At 37.2% G+C, this 18,497-nt stretch overlaps 1 protein-coding gene across 1 annotated transcript; it reads left to right on the top strand.

Moving 5' to 3' along the window:
- On the top strand, window positions 11,171-17,729 carry LOC109725286 (protein transport protein SFT2-like). The gene is made up of 4 exons (XM_020254427.1): window positions 11,171-11,505; window positions 13,272-13,539; window positions 16,035-16,139; window positions 17,220-17,729. Exons 1-4 carry the CDS (start codon window positions 11,306-11,308, stop codon window positions 17,328-17,330), a joined length of 684 nt encoding a protein of 227 aa, XP_020110016.1. The 5' UTR covers window positions 11,171-11,305; the 3' UTR covers window positions 17,331-17,729.

The raw sequence follows: 18,497 nt of genomic DNA, 5'->3' as shown, positions 1-18,497 counted from the left end.
CATAAAAAAATTTATAAAGTTTTGAACTTTTGTAAAACTGAACCGTTTTTTTCGATCTTGCAGGTTCGGTCCGAATTTTTAGTAAACTGACCAAAATATCCTTATACTCTTTTCTCTCTCCTTTTTTAACCCGCGTTTTTTTTTTTTTTCTCACCGAAGAAGGCGACGAAGGCGAAGGCGGAAATGGCCCCCATTGTCTCTGCAACTCACGCCCTCACCCTCGCCCGCACACGCCTCGCCCTACTCGCCTCGGACCCCGCCGACGTCGCGCTGCGACCTTCTTTTTTTTTTCTCTTCGATCCTCCTCCACCGCCTCCACGGCCCTCCGCGACGATAACGAGGACAGTAACGCGTCTTCTTCCTCCGCCTTCACCCTACACCTCCACTGCAGCGGATTTTGCACCCACTTTTCAAAATCGGCGTCCCCACCATCATCGCCGATGATAAAGAGAAAGCATTTCTTGGCATCGATAAGCTTGCTGGCGAGGGAAAGGGCACGCGGCCCACCCGCCTACCCCAGAGGGCGGCGGCGAGCACGGCCTCGACGGTGTCGGAGGCGCGAAGGGTGAGGAATGCAAGAGAGCATCTCTGAATTAGCGCTTTTGTTTGTTTAAAACAAAAAAAAAAAATCTAAATGGCAAAAAAGTAGAGAATAATAAAGAAAACTAGAAAAAAAAGGAAGAACAAGATGAAGTTGCACTTTTTAAAAGAACATTGCACTATTATGAACGTAAGTTGAACTCTTTTAAATATAAACTACACCATTTAAGATGAAAGTTATACTCTTTAAACGAAAGTTGCACTCTTTGAGAGATATTTATACTATTTATTCTCTTATTGCACTCTTTGAGATGTAAACTGCATCTTTAAAATGAAAGTTACATTCTTGGAACGAAAGTTACACTATTTGAGAGATATTTACACTACTTTTTCTCTTATTGTACTTTTTAAAAGAAAATATTATATTATTTTTTTTCTTGTTGTACTATTTCTCCTCTTGTTGCACTATTTCTCCTTTGATGTGTTGATGTGTAAACTGCACCGTTTAACAGGAGAAATAGTGTAAATATCTCTAAAAAAGTGCAACTTTCGTTTAGGGCATGTTTGGTTGCCCGTAAGTGAAACAATAAAAGTGGTATTTTGACGAAGTGGGATTATTTCAGTTATTTGGATTATAAAAGTAAACATATAAGTGACTTTTGAAAAGTGAACCCATGAAGTGGATTATAACTAAAATCCACTTTTTTGACTTCGACAAAAAAAATTCCGAAGTCGTTGAAAGTGGGACATCTACTCCATGCGACTTACGAACCGCATCTAAAAATCTTATTCCATACCATCTAAAAAAAAAAAAAAACTAAACATCTTAACAAAAAAAACCAACGTATCTTATTCCATATATACCAAAAAAAAACGAAGAAAGAAACGTGCCTTATTCCATATATATCATCTACCAAAAAAAAATTAAAGAACTATGCATCTTTAAAAAAAACAAAAACAAAAAATAAAACAAAAAAAGACGTGAGCCCTCCCTAACTCCTCTGCCGCACCTAGCCTCACAAAAAAAAAAAAGGTTCTCAACAATTTGCTGCAGTAGAATCTTTTCCAATAAAAGATTCTATTTTGGCTACCCTACAAGGCAAATCCTTTTCCCTCTCAATTTTTTTTTTAATTTTTTCTTGATCTAACTATCTTATACATTATATATTCTATTATAATGTTATAGTCAAAATTTTTATATTGAGATGTTATTTACCTATAAATTATTTGTTAGTATTTATTTTTCTTTATTATTTTATTATTTTCATTTTTGATGTATAATTGTTATTTTGTGATCTTTCTTTTGGATACATATTATTATTTTTACTATCTAGTTCAAAATAGTATTGTTAACTATTGTATATGGCACTAATATGAATAAAATACTTGTGAATGTAGATGGATTATGAGAGTGATGATGATTCTGAGACGGCTGTATTGACTATTACAATTATTTGCGTTATTTTTCTAAATAGAATATTTAAAAGAAAATGCAACAATATTTCTAAAGAACCATCTTTTATTCAAGAAATATATAGAAACACCCGTATGCGGAATATTCTACAAGGTGGCACAAGGCAAGGCATTGCGTTAATTATCTCCGGCTGGAGCAAAAGCCTTTTTTGTTTTTAGCTAATATATTTCAAGTTAGCGGTTTATTAAAGAACACCACATATGTTTCTATTGAGGAGCAACTTGCAATGTTTCTTCACATGATTGGCCATAATATGAAAAATAGAGTCATAAGCATCGAATTTGTATGATCTGGAGAGACTATTAGCCATTATTTCAATAATGTATTATGAGCAATTTGCGGTATTAAAAATCAATATGTTACTCAAGCAAGTTCGCAGGTTCATCCCGAGATAGAATCAAATCCACGATATTATCCCTATTTTAAAGTAATATTAAAAGATACCTATTAAAAATTAATAAATGTAGTACAATATAGCATTACATCTAATAAGTGATTATTATTGTAGAATTGTGTAGGACTTTTAGATAATACACATATTGAGGCAAGATTGCCAGCACTATTGGTTGCACGCTTTCGTGGTCGAAAGGGAACAACACAAAATGTGCTAGCTGCAGTTAATCCTAATTGTAGGTTCATATACGTGACAGCTGGGTGGGAGGGATCTGCAAATGATCTCACCGTCTTAAGGGATGCACTTTCTCTACCACCCTCAGAAGGTCTTCGAGTTCCAGAAGGTAAAAATTAGTTAAGTAGTAATAATAAATAATGTAATATATTAATAATCATATTACATAATGCAGATAAGTATTATCTGGTTGATGCGGGATATACAACAATGCCTGGATTTATTGCCCCATATCGAGGCACTCGCTACCATTTAAAAGAGCATGCCGGTCATAAACCCACTAACAAACGAGAGTTGTTCAACTTTCGCCACTCATCCTTGCGTTCTAAAGTTGAACGAGCATTCGGCATATTGAAAAACCGTTTCAATATTTTAACATCTCAACCGTTCTTTCCTTTTGAGATACAAGTAGATATAGTCCTTACATGTTGTATACTCCACAATTTCATTCACACTATAGCACCAGATGATCCATTCTTCCGCATGGATGATTCTGAGCTAGGAATTGAGATCGATGTAGAAGAAGGCGAAGTCAACTACTACTCCCAAAGAAGAGCTTATAAAGATCATCGAAGTGAATCTAGAATTTGGAAAGCAATTAAAAGTTGAATAGCGAAAAGAATGTGGAGAGATTATGTTAATCCTACGAATATAGATCCATACTTTGATGAATTTGAATTGAGCGACTCCGATTTCAGTGATGGATAGTTTGGTTGTCATTATAAAGTTGTTCCATTATTTACTCGTTGAGATCTAAATATGATTTTAACTGGATTATGTCAACTTTTAGTTTATAAGCTATTTATCATACATTTGAACCGTGTCGTGTTAAGAAATATGCGTAGAGATTTTGGACAAGTATTTTGGATGTATTAAATTTGTGTTTTGGACGTTTATTTTGCATTTAATTACTAAATTTTTTTGTGACTCATCTGATTTTGTGTTTAATTAGCAATTTTTCTTGAGGTGTTGAGATCATGTATAAAATACTTCTTTCTCTTTGGTTATTTTACTTGAAATATTTATTTTATATATATTTTGTTTCCTTTTATTTAGATATGGATGGTTTTTTATCACAAAATGAGCCTACACAAGATAATAAAAAAGGAAAAAATAAAGCAGTGAAAGGAACACCAAATAAGAGATGGTTGATGCAGAACTCAGATTATTTACTAGAGATACTTATTGATATGATAAAATCAGGACAAAAACCTGATAAGTCATTTAAAAAAAACCCAATTCCATCAGGCTGCTTTAGCTATGAATGAGAAATTCAACACAAATTTTGAAGCTACAAATGTAGAGAATAGACTCGGATGGCTTCAAATACAATATAAAGGCATCAAGACTGCTTTACAACAAAGCGGAGCAGGATGGGATGATGAACGAAAGATGGTGACTATGGAGTCCGAAACAGCTGAGGCATATATACAGGTATGTCAATTAGCATTATTTACCTTTTTTTAACTTTACTTCTTTTCAAGAATACAAATAGATATGTATCTAATAAACTCTTTATTTTTTATTCTATAATAATGTAGGCTAATCCGAGAATGAAGGACTATATTAATCAACCTATACGCAATTTTGATGCCTTGAAGTTTGTTTGTGGGGATGATCAAGCCACTAGTGACTATCGCAAAACAATTTATGGTCATATTGGCGAGCAAATTAATAGCAAAAATATTGACGATGTCGAATTGCTGGTTCTTCATCTACTACAAAAGTAAAGAAGAAGAGACAAAGAGACGTCCAAGAAGAATGGCAATCAAATCTAGTTTCTACTGTTAAAGAAATGGTCAATGCTATGAAAAAAAGAAGTACCCACTAGAGCGAACAACTATTTGAAAAGATTCAAGAGGTTGATGGTTGGGATGATGCTGTATATGAGGCTGCATTCGCTGATCTCTATCAAGATGAAACTGCTGTTCAGTTCTTTATGGCTAAGAATATTAATTTACGGCGCAAGTGGATGGATGAATTTGTAATAAATAGATTTAAGAGAATATAAAGAAGTATAGGCCAATTAGTAGCATAGGGGGACTAGTAAAAGATGCTTTATTTGGTTTTTACAAACTTGCAGTTAAATACTTATATTTATAGTTGTTTTTTTATTCCTATTGCAATTATGAATTTTGCTTGTTTTATGAAACTTATACCTGATTCATAGTTAGAATGACAGAGATAGTGGCAGATGGATGACAGCTATGACCGAAGAGATGGAGACTTTACAGAAGAATCAGACGTGGGATCTGATTCCATTACTGGAAGGGAAGAGATCCATCGGTTGCAAATGGATCTACAAAAAGAAGCAAGGTGCAGATGGAGAGCTAGAAAAATTCAAGGCACGGTAAGTAGCCAAGAGCTATGCGTAAGTAAAGGGAGTCGATTTCAATGAGATCTTCTCACCGGTGGTAAAGCACGCGTCGATAAGGATGTTTTTAGCTATGGTGGCTATGTTTGATTTAGAGCTTCAACAGCTTAACGTTCGAACATCATTACTTCATAGGGATCTAGCAGAAGAAATTTATATGGAACAATTTCAAGGCTTTGTTCAGCCGGGAAAGGAGAATTTGGTGTGCAAACTGAAAAGATCTCTCTACAGGTTGAAGCAGGCACCGAGGCAGTGGTATAAGCGGTTTGATGGGTTTATGATCCTATATGGTTGTAGCAGGAGTTTATATGATAGTTGTGTTTACTATCGGAGGCTTAAAAATGGCTCGTTTATTCTGCTTATGCTATATGTCGATAATATGCTTATAGCATCTAAGAATCCAGATGAAGTGCAATAATTAAAGGATCAGTTGAGACAAGAATTTGACATGAAGGACCTAGGAGGTGCTAGGAAAATCCTAGATATGGAGATTCGGCGCAACCGCATACAGGATAAGCTATGGCTATCGCAGAAGACATATATACGAGCTATTATAAAGCAATTTAATATATCAGAGGCGAACGCGGTCAAGACTTCATTAGCCCAACACTTCAAGCTTTCTGAGGAGATGTGTTCCAAGACGAATGAGAAGATTACTTCTATGTCTAAGATACCATATGCTAGTGCAGTCGATTGCCTGATGTATGCTATGATTTGCACTAGGCCTGATCTTTCACATGCAGTTAGTGTTGTATGTCGGTATATGTCAAATCCAGGAAAACAACACTGGGAGGCCGTGAAGTGGATTTTGCGGTATCTGAAGGGCACATCAGATAAAGGTATTCTCTACTCGAAAGATTCTGGTAATGATGAAGTGAAGGGGTTTGTAGATTCCGACTATGTGGGTGATTTGGACAAGCGTAGGTCTATTACGGGTTATGTCTTTCTACTGGGCGGCGGACCTATCAGTTGGAAGTCTACGTTGCAGCGGACTGCTGCCTTGTTAACTACAGAAGTAGAGTATATGGCGGCAATTGAAGCAACTAAGGAAGCGGTCTGGCTTAGAGGCTTAGTTAGTGAACTCGGGATCACACAAAATAAAGTGATTATCGGTTGTGATAGTTAGGGTGCTATATATCTCGCCAAGAATCCAGTTTACCATGGGAGGACAAAGCACATACAAATCAAATATCACAAATTACGGGAGCTCACTAATGAGGATGATGGAGAAATTCAGCTTATAAAGATTTCTACGAAAGATAATATAGCTGACATCATGACAAAGCCGGTAACAACGGATAAGTTTAGGCATTGTCTAAACATGGCTAATTTACATGACTGCTAGTGATTAAGATGCCTCAGGGAGAGGGGGCGATAAGATGAGAGAGAGTTATGAAGTAAAAAAAAAAGTCAAGGTGGAGAATGTTAAAGATATGCCTTCTTTTTTATTGATTTGGTCCATGCACCGGGCCTATGAAATAATAGATAGGATCTCATGAGGATTCTTATTAGTGGATTCAAATTAAGTTGGACTCAGATTCGATTTTCCATGCATAAACCTAATTCATGTTAATTATGAATTAGAGTAGGATAAGGAGTTAGAACTATATATATATATATATATATACATGCATGTACGTATGTCGGTGTGGCCAAAAATTAATTAAAGAGACTAATTAATTAAAAGGTGGCCGGATCTTGAAGCCGTACGATAGCCACATCAAGAGAAAGGAGGTAGCACGCATGTGACGAATTGAAGTTGGCAGCAGAGCGGCAGTTCTCGACCAAATTGCCTGAGCGGTTTGGATTCTTCGAAGTAAGGATTTTGATCAGAATTTTCTATACTTCTCTAATATGGTCTTCTTGGTTTTACGAAAAGCTTTTTTTTCGGTATTTTCTTGTAGTTTTCATTGGAACAAGAGAAATGTGCGATTCACCATAAGGCTCTTGATTTTTTACCCAAGAGAAGACATAAGGTGTAAGCTTGTACTTCTATTTCTTTATATAGTAGAATACATCTCTTTCACTCTCCCCATGGACGTAGGCAATTGCCGAACCACGTAAATCTTGATTTATTCTTTCTGCATTTATTTCTTTTACCATTCGTTCGATTTTCTCTATTCTTTCATGTATCTTTGTTGGTAGCGCATGATGGACGATTCATCCGGTTCCCAACAGAGTAAATCCAATTATGCAATAACAGAATCTAACCAACCCCAAGTCCAAATTTAACTGTTAATAACCCAAAAATTAAAATTTTATCTGAGAATCATCCATATCAGCGTGCCTCATATCAAAGAATAAAAGGATCAACAGCAACAGGAAAAAGTGTAAACAAACCATTAGCAACTCAAAACACCAATCACTGAATTAAAAAAAAATCTTTTGAAAGAAGTTCCCTATTCTACCTTCCTTTTGTTTTGCAGCAAAAGCCAACACAAACCCACAAAACCTTTTGCTATTTATCCCCAAACTCCCAAACCGAAATTTAGGAAAAAAACCTAAATTCAGAAAAAAATGGCACAGTCAAAAAAATAATTAAATGTGAACATAGCAGGGCTTTCTTAAAAAAAAAATAGTTCACACATAGTAGGCACGACAAAATGAAGGAAAATCTAAAAAATACAGAGGCGCGCAAAAATCACAGCATGTATTATGCAGTGAGCATGGCAGAACGAAACCATCTGAGCATCAATTAGGGTTAGAGCACCAGACCTTCATTCTCCTTTCTGTAGATATACGACACTAGAAGAAAATGAAGGTTGCAAGTTAGAAAGAAAGTGGGCATGAAAGCTTACCATTTGAGAGCATATAAATAGCAGGACAGAGTGAGAAGAGAGGGGACGGGCCAGAGCGCTATTGTCGAGTTGCGCACCTTTCCGAGTAGATAGCCTAGCAACGTCGGAGAGAGAAAGATGTAGGGGGGAGGAGGGCCCACGGCACCATTTAATGCACAGATGTACGGAAGGTAGTGCCGACACGGTATTAATCGGAAGCAAAGGAGGGAGAGACAGAGAGGGCATCGTCTTGGTCATTTAATGCCCCCACCAGCGGTAGATAGGGAGGTATAATAGTGATCAACGACATTTAGGAGAGACAGAGAGGGTACCACCGTTAATGATCCGCAACGACAATGAATGCCCGCATCGGTGGGATATCGCAAGGTACAGTGCCGAATCGGGAGAGAACAAACTGTAGGTAATCATAGGGTTTGAGCATATAGGGAAGGTGGGAGAGAGATTGGACGCACCTGGAGCAAGTATGGTTCTAGTGATGCATAGGAGGCGAATGTGTACGGAGTAGAGTTTCGATCACGGAGTAGGTTTGGGTCGCAGGTGGAGGCGTACATAGAGGATGAGGGTGTGGAAGAGAGGAGGAGAAGTTAATGCCCACAGGCTCAAAAATACGGAGAAGAGGTGAAGGCGTACGGGGAAGGCTTCAGCTCATAAAAGAGGATGAGATGGAAAAGAGAGAGAGGAAGAGAGAGAGAGAGAGAGAGGAAGAGAGAGAGAGAGAGAGAGAGAGGGCCCTATAAAAAAAGAGAAAAAAAAATCCAAGGGACCACAGGCCCGAAAACACGAAGAGGAGGTTGAGGCTTCACCCTTTTAATGTAATTAAGAAAAAGTATAGATTAACTTTTTTCTCACCTTTCAAAACTCAAGATTTAATATATATGTATAGATTTTTTTCCCTCAATTTACATGCATTAAGAGCGAAAATGGGGTTGCACAACAGATGTATATTTTCACCCTAATTTATATTTATTTTGTTTACTTTCTTGTCCCCCTTCTTTATATTGAAAGGGATTTAGCAAAATACAATTCTGATATCTGAGAAACAAACTCTGCCATTCAAAGTCGCAAATTAAAACCCCCAGGCTGGAAATAGATATACATGCAATAGGAATTCTGGAGAGGGAGCAAGATACCAACAGCTATATATATCGTAAATGGGGGCAAGGAGACTATCACCTTACTCACCAGAAGAACGTATAAAGCAGAAGGAAAAGAGGAGTGCCGGTCAGTGAGTAGGGAGAAGCAAATGCAAACCTAGAGGAGAATGGGAAGAAAACCTAGAAGAACATGAAAAGTGTAAACATTAGAATTCTACACCTAAAGAAAGTACATGTCACACTCGAATAATCCCATATCAGATAGGAATGAGGATCTGATTGGGTATATAAGAGACTTAGATACTATTAATAATAATTGGGCTTAAGCATTTTGGGTCGGTGTTTGGGTCGAAGGGAAATGTGTGGCGAGTCTCGGCTGAGCCAAGATTTGAAAGACAAGGTTATAGGCTATGCCGGAGTCTGAATTACAAGGTGACCTGCTAGTCTGAATGATGAGGCTAGCGAGACGAGTCTCACATTGCCTAGTTATCTTGGGCTGCGTGTGTGATTGGATTGACGAGGACGTCAAGGCCTTAACGGGAGAAGTCTGTTACACCCAAATAATGACAAGGCTAGCGAGATGAGTCTCATATCGCCTGATGATCTCGGGTTGTGTGTGTGATTGGACTGACGAGGACGTCAGGGCCTTAATGGGAGGAGTCTGTTATACCCGAATAATCCCACAGGAGGAGTCCGTTACACCCGAATAATTCTACATCGGATGCGGCCCACGAGAGGAGTCAGTTGCACCCGAATAATCCTATATCGGATACGGCAGGAGGAGTCTGTTATACCCAAATAATCCCACATCGGATAGTGACAAGGCTAGCGAGATGAGTCTCACATTGCCTGGTGATCTCGAGCTGGGTGTGTGATTAGATTGACGAGGACGTCAGGGTTTTAACGGAAGGAGTCTGTTACACCCGAATAATTCCACGGGAGGAGTCTATTACATCCGAATAATCCCACATCAGATACGACAGGAGGAGTCTGTTACATCCGAATAATCCCACATCAGATAAGGAATGAGTCTGTTACACCCGAATAATTCCACATCGGATAGGAATGAGGATATAATTGAGTATATAAGAGACTTAGACACTAGTAATAATAACTATGCTTCAGCATTTTGGGTCGGTGTTTGAGCCCAACGAGTTATTGTTAATAGTGGCTGGGTTGTTACAGTACACATAATTGATTTTGTTCTTACAAATGCTAACTTCTAAAACAAACCTTGGAAAAGAAAGTTAGCAGGACATTAAGCTTCCTCTGCATAGATGTAAGAGTATTTATAAGCAATGTTGCAGGGAGGATGAGAGAGAGGAAGATGGCAACCGTAGTGGTAGGGAGCGATGCAGGGAGGATGAAAGAGAAGAAGGTGGCAATCGTAGTAGTAGGGAGTGAGGGAGGGAGGGAGGGAGGGAGGGGGGTTGTCCATACATCTCAGCATTAGGCGACGAACCTCCGACGAACCTCCGGCAACTGTAGGGATAGGTAAGACGAACATCTGACGACTGTAGGGATAGGTAAATGAGAAAGGAAAGCCATTGTAGAAAGGGGAAGATGGGGGGAAAGGGAGTTGTGCTGCCAAGCATTGTATTCAACAGCCTTTTGACAACCCTTTGGCCCGCACATGGAAAAAGGAAAGCGGGGCCATTGTAGAAGTCGACAACCCATCGTGGATTGCGCGAAATGCAACACAAAGCTAGATCTTAGCATACGGCAAAGGTACGGTATCGTACTTTGCAGATTTCTAGTACAGCGCTACAGATCTCGGTGGAGTGGGGCAAATCTCAGTCGTTCTCATCCGTAGCGAGAAAAGAGCAAAGGAGGGAGGGAAGGGGCGAGTTGGAGAGCAATAGGTACAACGCTATAGATCTTGGTGGAGCGGGGCAAATCTCACTCGATCTCATCCGCAGCGAGAAAAGAGCAAGGGAGGGAGGGAAGGGGCGAATTGGAGAGTAATATGTACTCCTATCAGAACTCAAGAGTGGGGCAAATCTTGTTCGATCTCATCTGGAGCGAGCAAAGAGCGAGCAAGGGAGGGAGGAAAGGGGGGAGTGGGGAGAGCGACATGTACTCATGTCAGAATTCAAGATTCAAGATTTAATATATGTATGTATTATATAATTTATATTGATGCGCATATGGAAGAAGAGGTAAGGAACCAAAGCGGAAAAACTAGAAAAGGTCGTGATCAAATTGAAAGAAAGGTAAGGGACCAAAATGAAAATGAGTTAAAAGTTGGGGACCACTGCAACTTACTCTTCCCCGCCCCCAACACACCCCCACCCCCCAACTCTCTCCGTCGCCATTAATGGCGGAGGCGATGCTTCTTCGAACCCTCTGAGCGCTCTCTCTCTCCCCACCTTCCCTGCCCCCACCTCCCCCACGGCGATGAAGAAGACGGCGCAGGCGTGGTTCACGGGGGGCCCGACAAGCGGCGGCGACGGCGGCAGCGCCTCCTCCGCCTCCGTCCTCGCAGAGTGGAACTCGTACGCCGCTGCGAGATCTGCTGAGGAGGAGGGAGGCGTCGGATTCGACATCGAGGCCGCGGTGAGAACCGCCAATGACAAGTTCGCCGGAACCCTAAACGTGTAAGGGAGATCCCAATTTTAGACCTAGATCCTAGTTTTTCCACTACAGTGATCGATCTGGTTCTGAATCGTTTCCTATTGCTTCTTTAAGTAAGAGTTGATTAATTGTAGTTATGGTTTTGATATTTGTTACTAGATTCTCCCATTTCTTAATTTTACAAAATGGCGATAAGAATTGTTACATGGGAAGCAAGAGAGAAAAAAAAAACAAGAATTTTTATCTGAAGGAGAGGTGAGGGTTAGAGTTGGAAAATACGAATTTGATGTTGCCTAAGATATGGTTTAGCATCAAGAAACCAAAAGATGCTTTGTGCATAATTAACAACGTTGTACAATGCCAATCTGATTAGACATTTTGAATCAGGTATTCTTGTTTGTCTGTAACCTTGTGCGATCATAAGGAAAGATGCGGAAAAAAGAGCATACATGAAGTGAAAAAATTGGAGCAAGAGCCTAAATAGAAGAAGGAAAAAGAGGAATGGAAACAGAAGAATGATAGTTTGTCTTTGCTTTAGTCTTCAAACATCAAAAAATGCGACGCTTAATTCGACATTTTGAAATATAATTAACTGTATCTTAGAGTCTTCCTGGCCCAATTTAATTGGAAAATTGAGAGGAAGTGGTTGAATGATTCATGTTGATGTTAGGCTATACTGCTATTAGTGCCTAATTGTTACCTAGATGTGTGCATTTAAGAAAATTACCAAATTGTATCTTTTTGTTTATTTGATTGAATCATGGGGAGACTCCATACTTGATATATCTTTTAATTTTGAAATACAAAAGAAAGAGGATTTTATTTGACTATTAGTGTGAATAAGGATTATGTTATATTACATCCTTTAGATTCCATCTAATGGTTGTATTAATTAAAAACTACAGCCATTAGATTGAAAATTTACCTGTTTTGTCGAATAGCATTAAAGAACAAAGTTTGACAATGAGTAGTCCCAGAACATTTGAAATTACCGTACAGAATCCATATGCTTCAGATCGGTTTTATTTTAATAGTTTTATTCATTTGATTCTGTTTTTACCAAAAACTCGTTTATTCCAGTTTGTGTCCAAAATTGACTCAAGAGTCTAAATGTTCACCCTTAAACATACCTCTTCCTATTTGTTCAACTAGTATTTTGCACCTTATACTTGTATATCTTATTTAATCATGTGACTAATACCACAACTCCACATTAACTGTGATTTTGTAAAGAACACTGTTTGGCTACTTACCAAATTATCTCACTAGCTCTGAACAAACCATCAAGCACATTTTAATCTAATAAGGACAATTAACAGAAGAATTGACACATAAAAGAAGATCATACTGTCATCTGTCATAGGTGCTAATAATTAGCTCTTTGGATGTTTACGGATGAATTAGGTTAGGAAGGCGAAAGAACAAAGTGATATATCTCTGTCAAGAATTACTAAGAAGCTGTTTATATATGATGGCTTTTGTAATATTGTTGATTATTCTATTTAATGAGGCTCTTGTTTCATATTCTTTCTTATGATTTTTAGCATATATACCAACGCAAATATGCAAAACTGTAAATACCGCTGCAAAGTTGGAAGTAGCATGCACACCTCTGAAAATTGGATTAATTTGCATTCAAGCAAAGTTTTCAAGGTTATGTGCGCCAATACCAACTCTGCATTGCTATTTGCAATTTTTGCATATTAGCAGGGGTACAAATTGCAGAAATCCATCTTTCATCTCAAATATTAATGAAAGTTTATTTGTTTGTGGGTTGTGTGTTATTCAGGTTTTCAAAGGGTGTAACAGAGTTACCAGGGAGATTTCAATCTGCTACTAGCAGTGTTCCATCGGGGAAATTGCTCATGTATTTTGGTCTTCTCCTTGCCAGTGGGATCTTCCTGGTTTTCATTGCATTCACTATGTTCCTGCCAGTTATGGTGCTGATGCCCCAGAAATTTGCCATTTGTTTCACGCTTGGCTCTGCCTTTATTGTTGGATCGTTTTTCGCACTTAAAGGTGCCAAGTATCAGCTGGCTCACATGGCTTCTAAAGAGGTTCTAATTCTAGTTATTTCTTGTTTTAATTTCTGTTCCTCCTTTTTCAATATTATTTAAGAGTGGAGAACTAAGAGCAGTTAAAGATGTAAGAAGTAGATTAAACTATATTGTCAAATTGATTATGAACATCAGGAAAGCTATGTAATGGCAAATATATAGTTAGATATAGAATAGCACAATGAGTTATCTTTTTTCCAAGCTTGGAAGCCTAAGAAAGCAGCTAAAATACAAGAATGGTCATGTCCCTATGATTCTTGATTTGCTCCTAAGAGGAAGATCCATGTTGTTTCTTTTACAGTTGCATATAAACAAACTTGTCTTTGCATCTCACACTCAGTTAGTGTTGGGTAGTAGGGTTAAGATCTAGGATATATTATCTGATAAGAAATAGATTTGGATAATCGTCGTGACTTGGTGTGGCATCTCATGCTGGATGGGTTAAGAGACAGAGGTAGAACTTTTAATTCTTCAGCAAAATAATTTTGTGATTCCATTTTCCAATTTGTGTTCATTGTGATTTACAATCTTATAGAGGATTATAGAGTTGAGTTGAGTTCCCATTAAACTTGCTCATATTTTCTAAGCATAGGTGGTAGGACTAGGGAGTACATTGCCTAGGTGCTGTTCTTAGACTTTGTTTGAGGTCAACCTGTATGACTTGATTGCAAGGGTTTAGAAGTGATTTTTTTTTTTTGAGTGGTATTTTTCTTAGATGTATTAAGGATAGTAACTAGTTTCTGTCGTCATGAAAGAATTGCAGTATAATCTTGCTTCCCATTATAACCAAACAACACTTTGTTAAGGACTAGAATTTCGGTCTTGCCTTTTCCGACAGTTGCCATAGAAATAATTATGATTTTTCCCGAATCTTCGCAACTGAGTCACATTCTTTTGGTACTACTGTTGGTTTTGCTGTCAAATTTTTCGTTCTGAAACTTAACCAGTATTGCTTGCTCTTTGGTTGCAAAGGTGCAAATCCAGTTGACTATAACTATGTTCTAAGATCGAAGCATGTGCACTCGCAGTTACTATATTTGGAGGTCCAGCTGCATGAAATATATCTGTAGATGAGTGAGTAGAGTGCCAACGGAAGTAACTTATTCCTCAGGCGTCATTTGGTATCATCTTCATTTGTTTTGTTTTTTAAACACAGATTTTATGTAATAGGATGTATGGTAAATGGTGGAGTGCTTGCAATCCGTACATCTACGGGGTTTGTTTGGCAACAAAATATAAGAACTTAGTTGCTTTTTTTTCACTTATATGTTCTTTTGAAGAAGATGCCTTCAGGCGTCTGGGCAGGGTGCTAGTCAATGATGACAAGAATAGGGAAGTCCATATGCCGGCACATCTGACCACATGGAGTTCTTGTTTATCAAAACAACTTAGAAAGTTAGAAATGGCAACAATGCCAAATGAGGCCCTAAGCTGTAGTTTGGGCTGGACTTGTGGAGCCATCGTAGTTTTCGTTAATTGAGGTGTAGCATCAATTAGTTTATTTCTTAATTTTTCTAGAGTTGATGTAAGCACACATATGTTTAAAGTCCAATTTTCATTGATATTTCATATCTTGGGAAATCTGATTTAGTATTTTTGCCTTCTCATTGCATGATATATTGGAGTACTGGTATAGATACTTTTCCAAATGTTTTGGTGCCTCCCTTGTCTTCTGGTCCCTTTTTAACTCGTTCTGTCTTTCTATTGGATTTGTGCCTCCTACATGGCTACATCTTATTCTCAATGTGTTGAATCTAAATATTTAAAACACCGTTTTCTAGTAGCTTAAGCTTTTGGATAATAATGGTTGTTTTATATAATTTAACATAGTATTAGAGCAGAGGGTTCTGAATTCGAGTCCCGCCAAACTCCTAGTATAATTAATTTCCTCGCATTTAATTTATGTCCCCGTCTTAGGCTTATCGAATAGCCTTAAGCCTAGATGTTGGGGGGAGTGTTGAATATTATATTAAAACACCGTTTTAGTAGCTTAAGTTTTTGGAGAATAATGGTTGTTTCATATAATTTAACAAAATGCGAAATGCACATCATTAGATTATATCTTTTGTTCCATTAGCATGTTGTTTCCATGGTGTTTGTTGTTAAATAGTGTGAAACACATCACCAAGTGGTAACAATTGATAAATGAGTAATTTTTATAGTACCAATAAATGCAAGCATTTGACTAGTGCTACAAGATGAAAAGGAAAATGTCTTGGTCATCCTTTACTCTAGGCCTCTAAAATACATGGTTTTTCTTTCGTACTAAAGATCATTTGTTAATTGTGGTACAATGGCATCATTTATATTAGTAAATACCATTACCACTATGCTAATTAAAGAAATGTTCCAAGGCTCATTGTATATGTCCACTGCATGTGATTGATCCTTGAACTTCTATTCGACACAAAATCTATCTTGATAAGGAAAACTTAGATCATCTCTTAAATGTGTGGTAGTGATATATATTTAATTTGGTCTTATCTTTGCTGCAGAGACTTCCTTTTACCCTGGGATTTGTTGGAAGCATGATTGGCACCATATATGTGTCTGTGGTGCGTCACAGTTACATTCTCTTTGTCTTCTTCTCCGTTCTTCAGGTATCAATCTTCAATCACCATGTTTAAGTTCAATGATGATATGCACTAATACTCATGAAGTTCCAGGGCTTGTTCGCCTGGTATTTAGAACAGTTTATCTATTCAAGAAGCAAAAGCACATACAATTGGCAAACAAAAAGTCCAAAGTTCTGCCTGAGTGTTTTTGTAGTTGGCCCCAAAACTAAACTAAGCAAAACCAAACCAAATAAAGCAATTTCATTTGATTTATTTGAATTCTACTTTGGTTTCGTTATACAAAATTTATATATTTTGGTCTCCATTTGGTTTGTTAAATCAAGCCAGGTGCGCAATTGAATAACAATCTATATGCATGTCTATGCTATGCATGCTTGACTAATGTATGATTTTGATTCACAAATGTTATTTAACAAATTTTGATGTAATGAACGCATATATGGTCACTTCAGTTTGAAATAATAAATTATAGCTATCCAATCTAAATCACTATGCTGTTATTGTGAAACTGCTAAAGATTTTTAACTTAAAGGAGAACCTTAAACCAATTGTTTAAACCAAATCAAACCGAATTAGATTTGGTTTGGTTTTGTTTGGTTTTCGGTTCGGTTGGATTAAATTAAAATCTTCAAATAACAATATCTGACTATCTCCAAAAGTGAACCAAACTGGACCAACTGGAACCCTATTTCTGCCCATGGCAAGATGTTGAGAGTAGCCTCAGCTCCAAATTTTGGAGTTTCTCCTTGTATCTACTACTGATATTCTCTAGGGGTAAGTTCATGGAAAAGCCATTAGGGCTTATTCTAACAGCTATCCTCAGATAGCGATTCTGCTGGTGTTAAACTTTTTTTTTTTTTTTTTTTGAGAAATAGGTAGCACGCTACTGCTTCGTTTATTTCATTTAGAAATAAACTTAGCTGAAAAATGTGAATCAACTAGCATTCGAACTTGGGACCTTGGGTGCCAACCACCAAGCCCTTTGCCACTTGCTCTAGGGACGGTTGGTGCTGGTGTTAAACTACTGAAAAGCGTTGCATGAGGACACTGCCTTTTCCTCTAGATTTTCACTGATGATTAATTAATATTGCCTTTCTTTGCTAGGTTGTCGCACTCGCATATTATGCTATCTCGTACTTCCCTGGAGGATCTGCTGGATTGAAGTTCATTTCTTCAACTTTCACATCCTCAGTACTGAAGTGCTTCGGCCGATGATGCAGCTGACAACTACGTTTTTGATTCTATTTTACTTCTCGCACCCTTCTTCTTCTTCTTCTTCCCGAACATGCTAACATGGCCCTTTGATGTTAATAGTCATAATTGGTTCCTTGTTTTGGGAGGTTTTTACACATTTATGAGGTGATTCTAGCAACATGAACTTGTGATAATTTGAATGGTACAGAGAATGAGGATATGAGCATGCTAAAGATGCGTATACATACAAACAAAACGAAAAAAAATCAAGAGGAAAAAGAAAAAAAGGAGGTTCGCACTTTTGGTGGAGGTTAGTCCTTTCGATTTTACTATCCAACTTTTTTAATGCATTTTATTAGATGGATTTAATAGTTATTAAGTAATAGAATTCGGGCCTATTGTTTGCTTTGCCAGGATTAATTTGATTATTTCATGTGATTCGTGTGACTACATTCCCGCAAAAGCAAAATGGTTTGTGCAAATTTTCTAAGGAGGTAGCAAATGATATGAATAGAACTGAGTGAAGAATCAAAACCAAAATAAATCCAGTGTTGTTATGCTAAAAGCTGATATAATTTGAGCCACTATGATATGCTTTTATCTTTTTGCTAGATTAGTTTCCTCTAAAACTTTGGAAGCCACAAGCTACTGCATAAAGAGGATTTTTTGTTTCCAAGTAATTTTTTAAAAAATTATAATTGGCTAAATGATCCTACTAAAAAAATATTTAACTAAATAACTCTTCTTTTGTTATGTAAGAGTCATGCTGGAATTTTTTCTAAAATATGGTTTTAATTTTTTACAAAAGTAGTGAATCATTTACCCTTTTCTTGAAGATTGTTTGTCATGATCTTTTAGGTTGTTAAGATTATATGTGATTTGTTAAAATTTTTATATGGTTGTTGGGATTAAATATGAAAAATAAAAAAAATGTGAGTTTGTATGTGAATTTTTGGAATTTATATTTGATTGGTAGGATTGTATGGATAGAATATTAGAAATTTTTTTATTGTTAATATTGTATGTGATTTGTTGAAATTTTTATATGGTGGTTAGGATTATATGAGAAATAAAAAAAAAACAATAAAAAAAAGAAAGATGGTGAACGTTTTTGTGAAAAATTAGAAAGATGGTAATTTTAAAAATAAAAATAAAAGAAAAAGAAGGGGAGACACGAGAGAAAGAGAT

This window comes from Ananas comosus, linkage group 19 (assembly GCF_001540865.1).
Source record: "Ananas comosus cultivar F153 linkage group 19, ASM154086v1, whole genome shotgun sequence".
NCBI classification, from domain to species: domain Eukaryota; kingdom Viridiplantae; phylum Streptophyta; class Magnoliopsida; order Poales; family Bromeliaceae; genus Ananas; species Ananas comosus.
This window is presented reverse-complemented; position numbering and strand designations above follow the sequence as displayed.

Coding starts and splice junctions, on each gene's coding strand:
- LOC109725286 (XM_020254427.1), top strand. CDS start 11,306: ATGAAGAAGACGGCGCAGGCGTGGTTCACGGGGGGCCCGACAAGCGGC. Junction 11,506..13,271: donor TTCGCCGGAACCCTAAACGT/GTAAGGGAGATC, acceptor TGTGTTATTCAG/GTTTTCAAAGGGTGTAACAG. Junction 13,540..16,034: donor CTCACATGGCTTCTAAAGAG/GTTCTAATTCTA, acceptor TCTTTGCTGCAG/AGACTTCCTTTTACCCTGGG.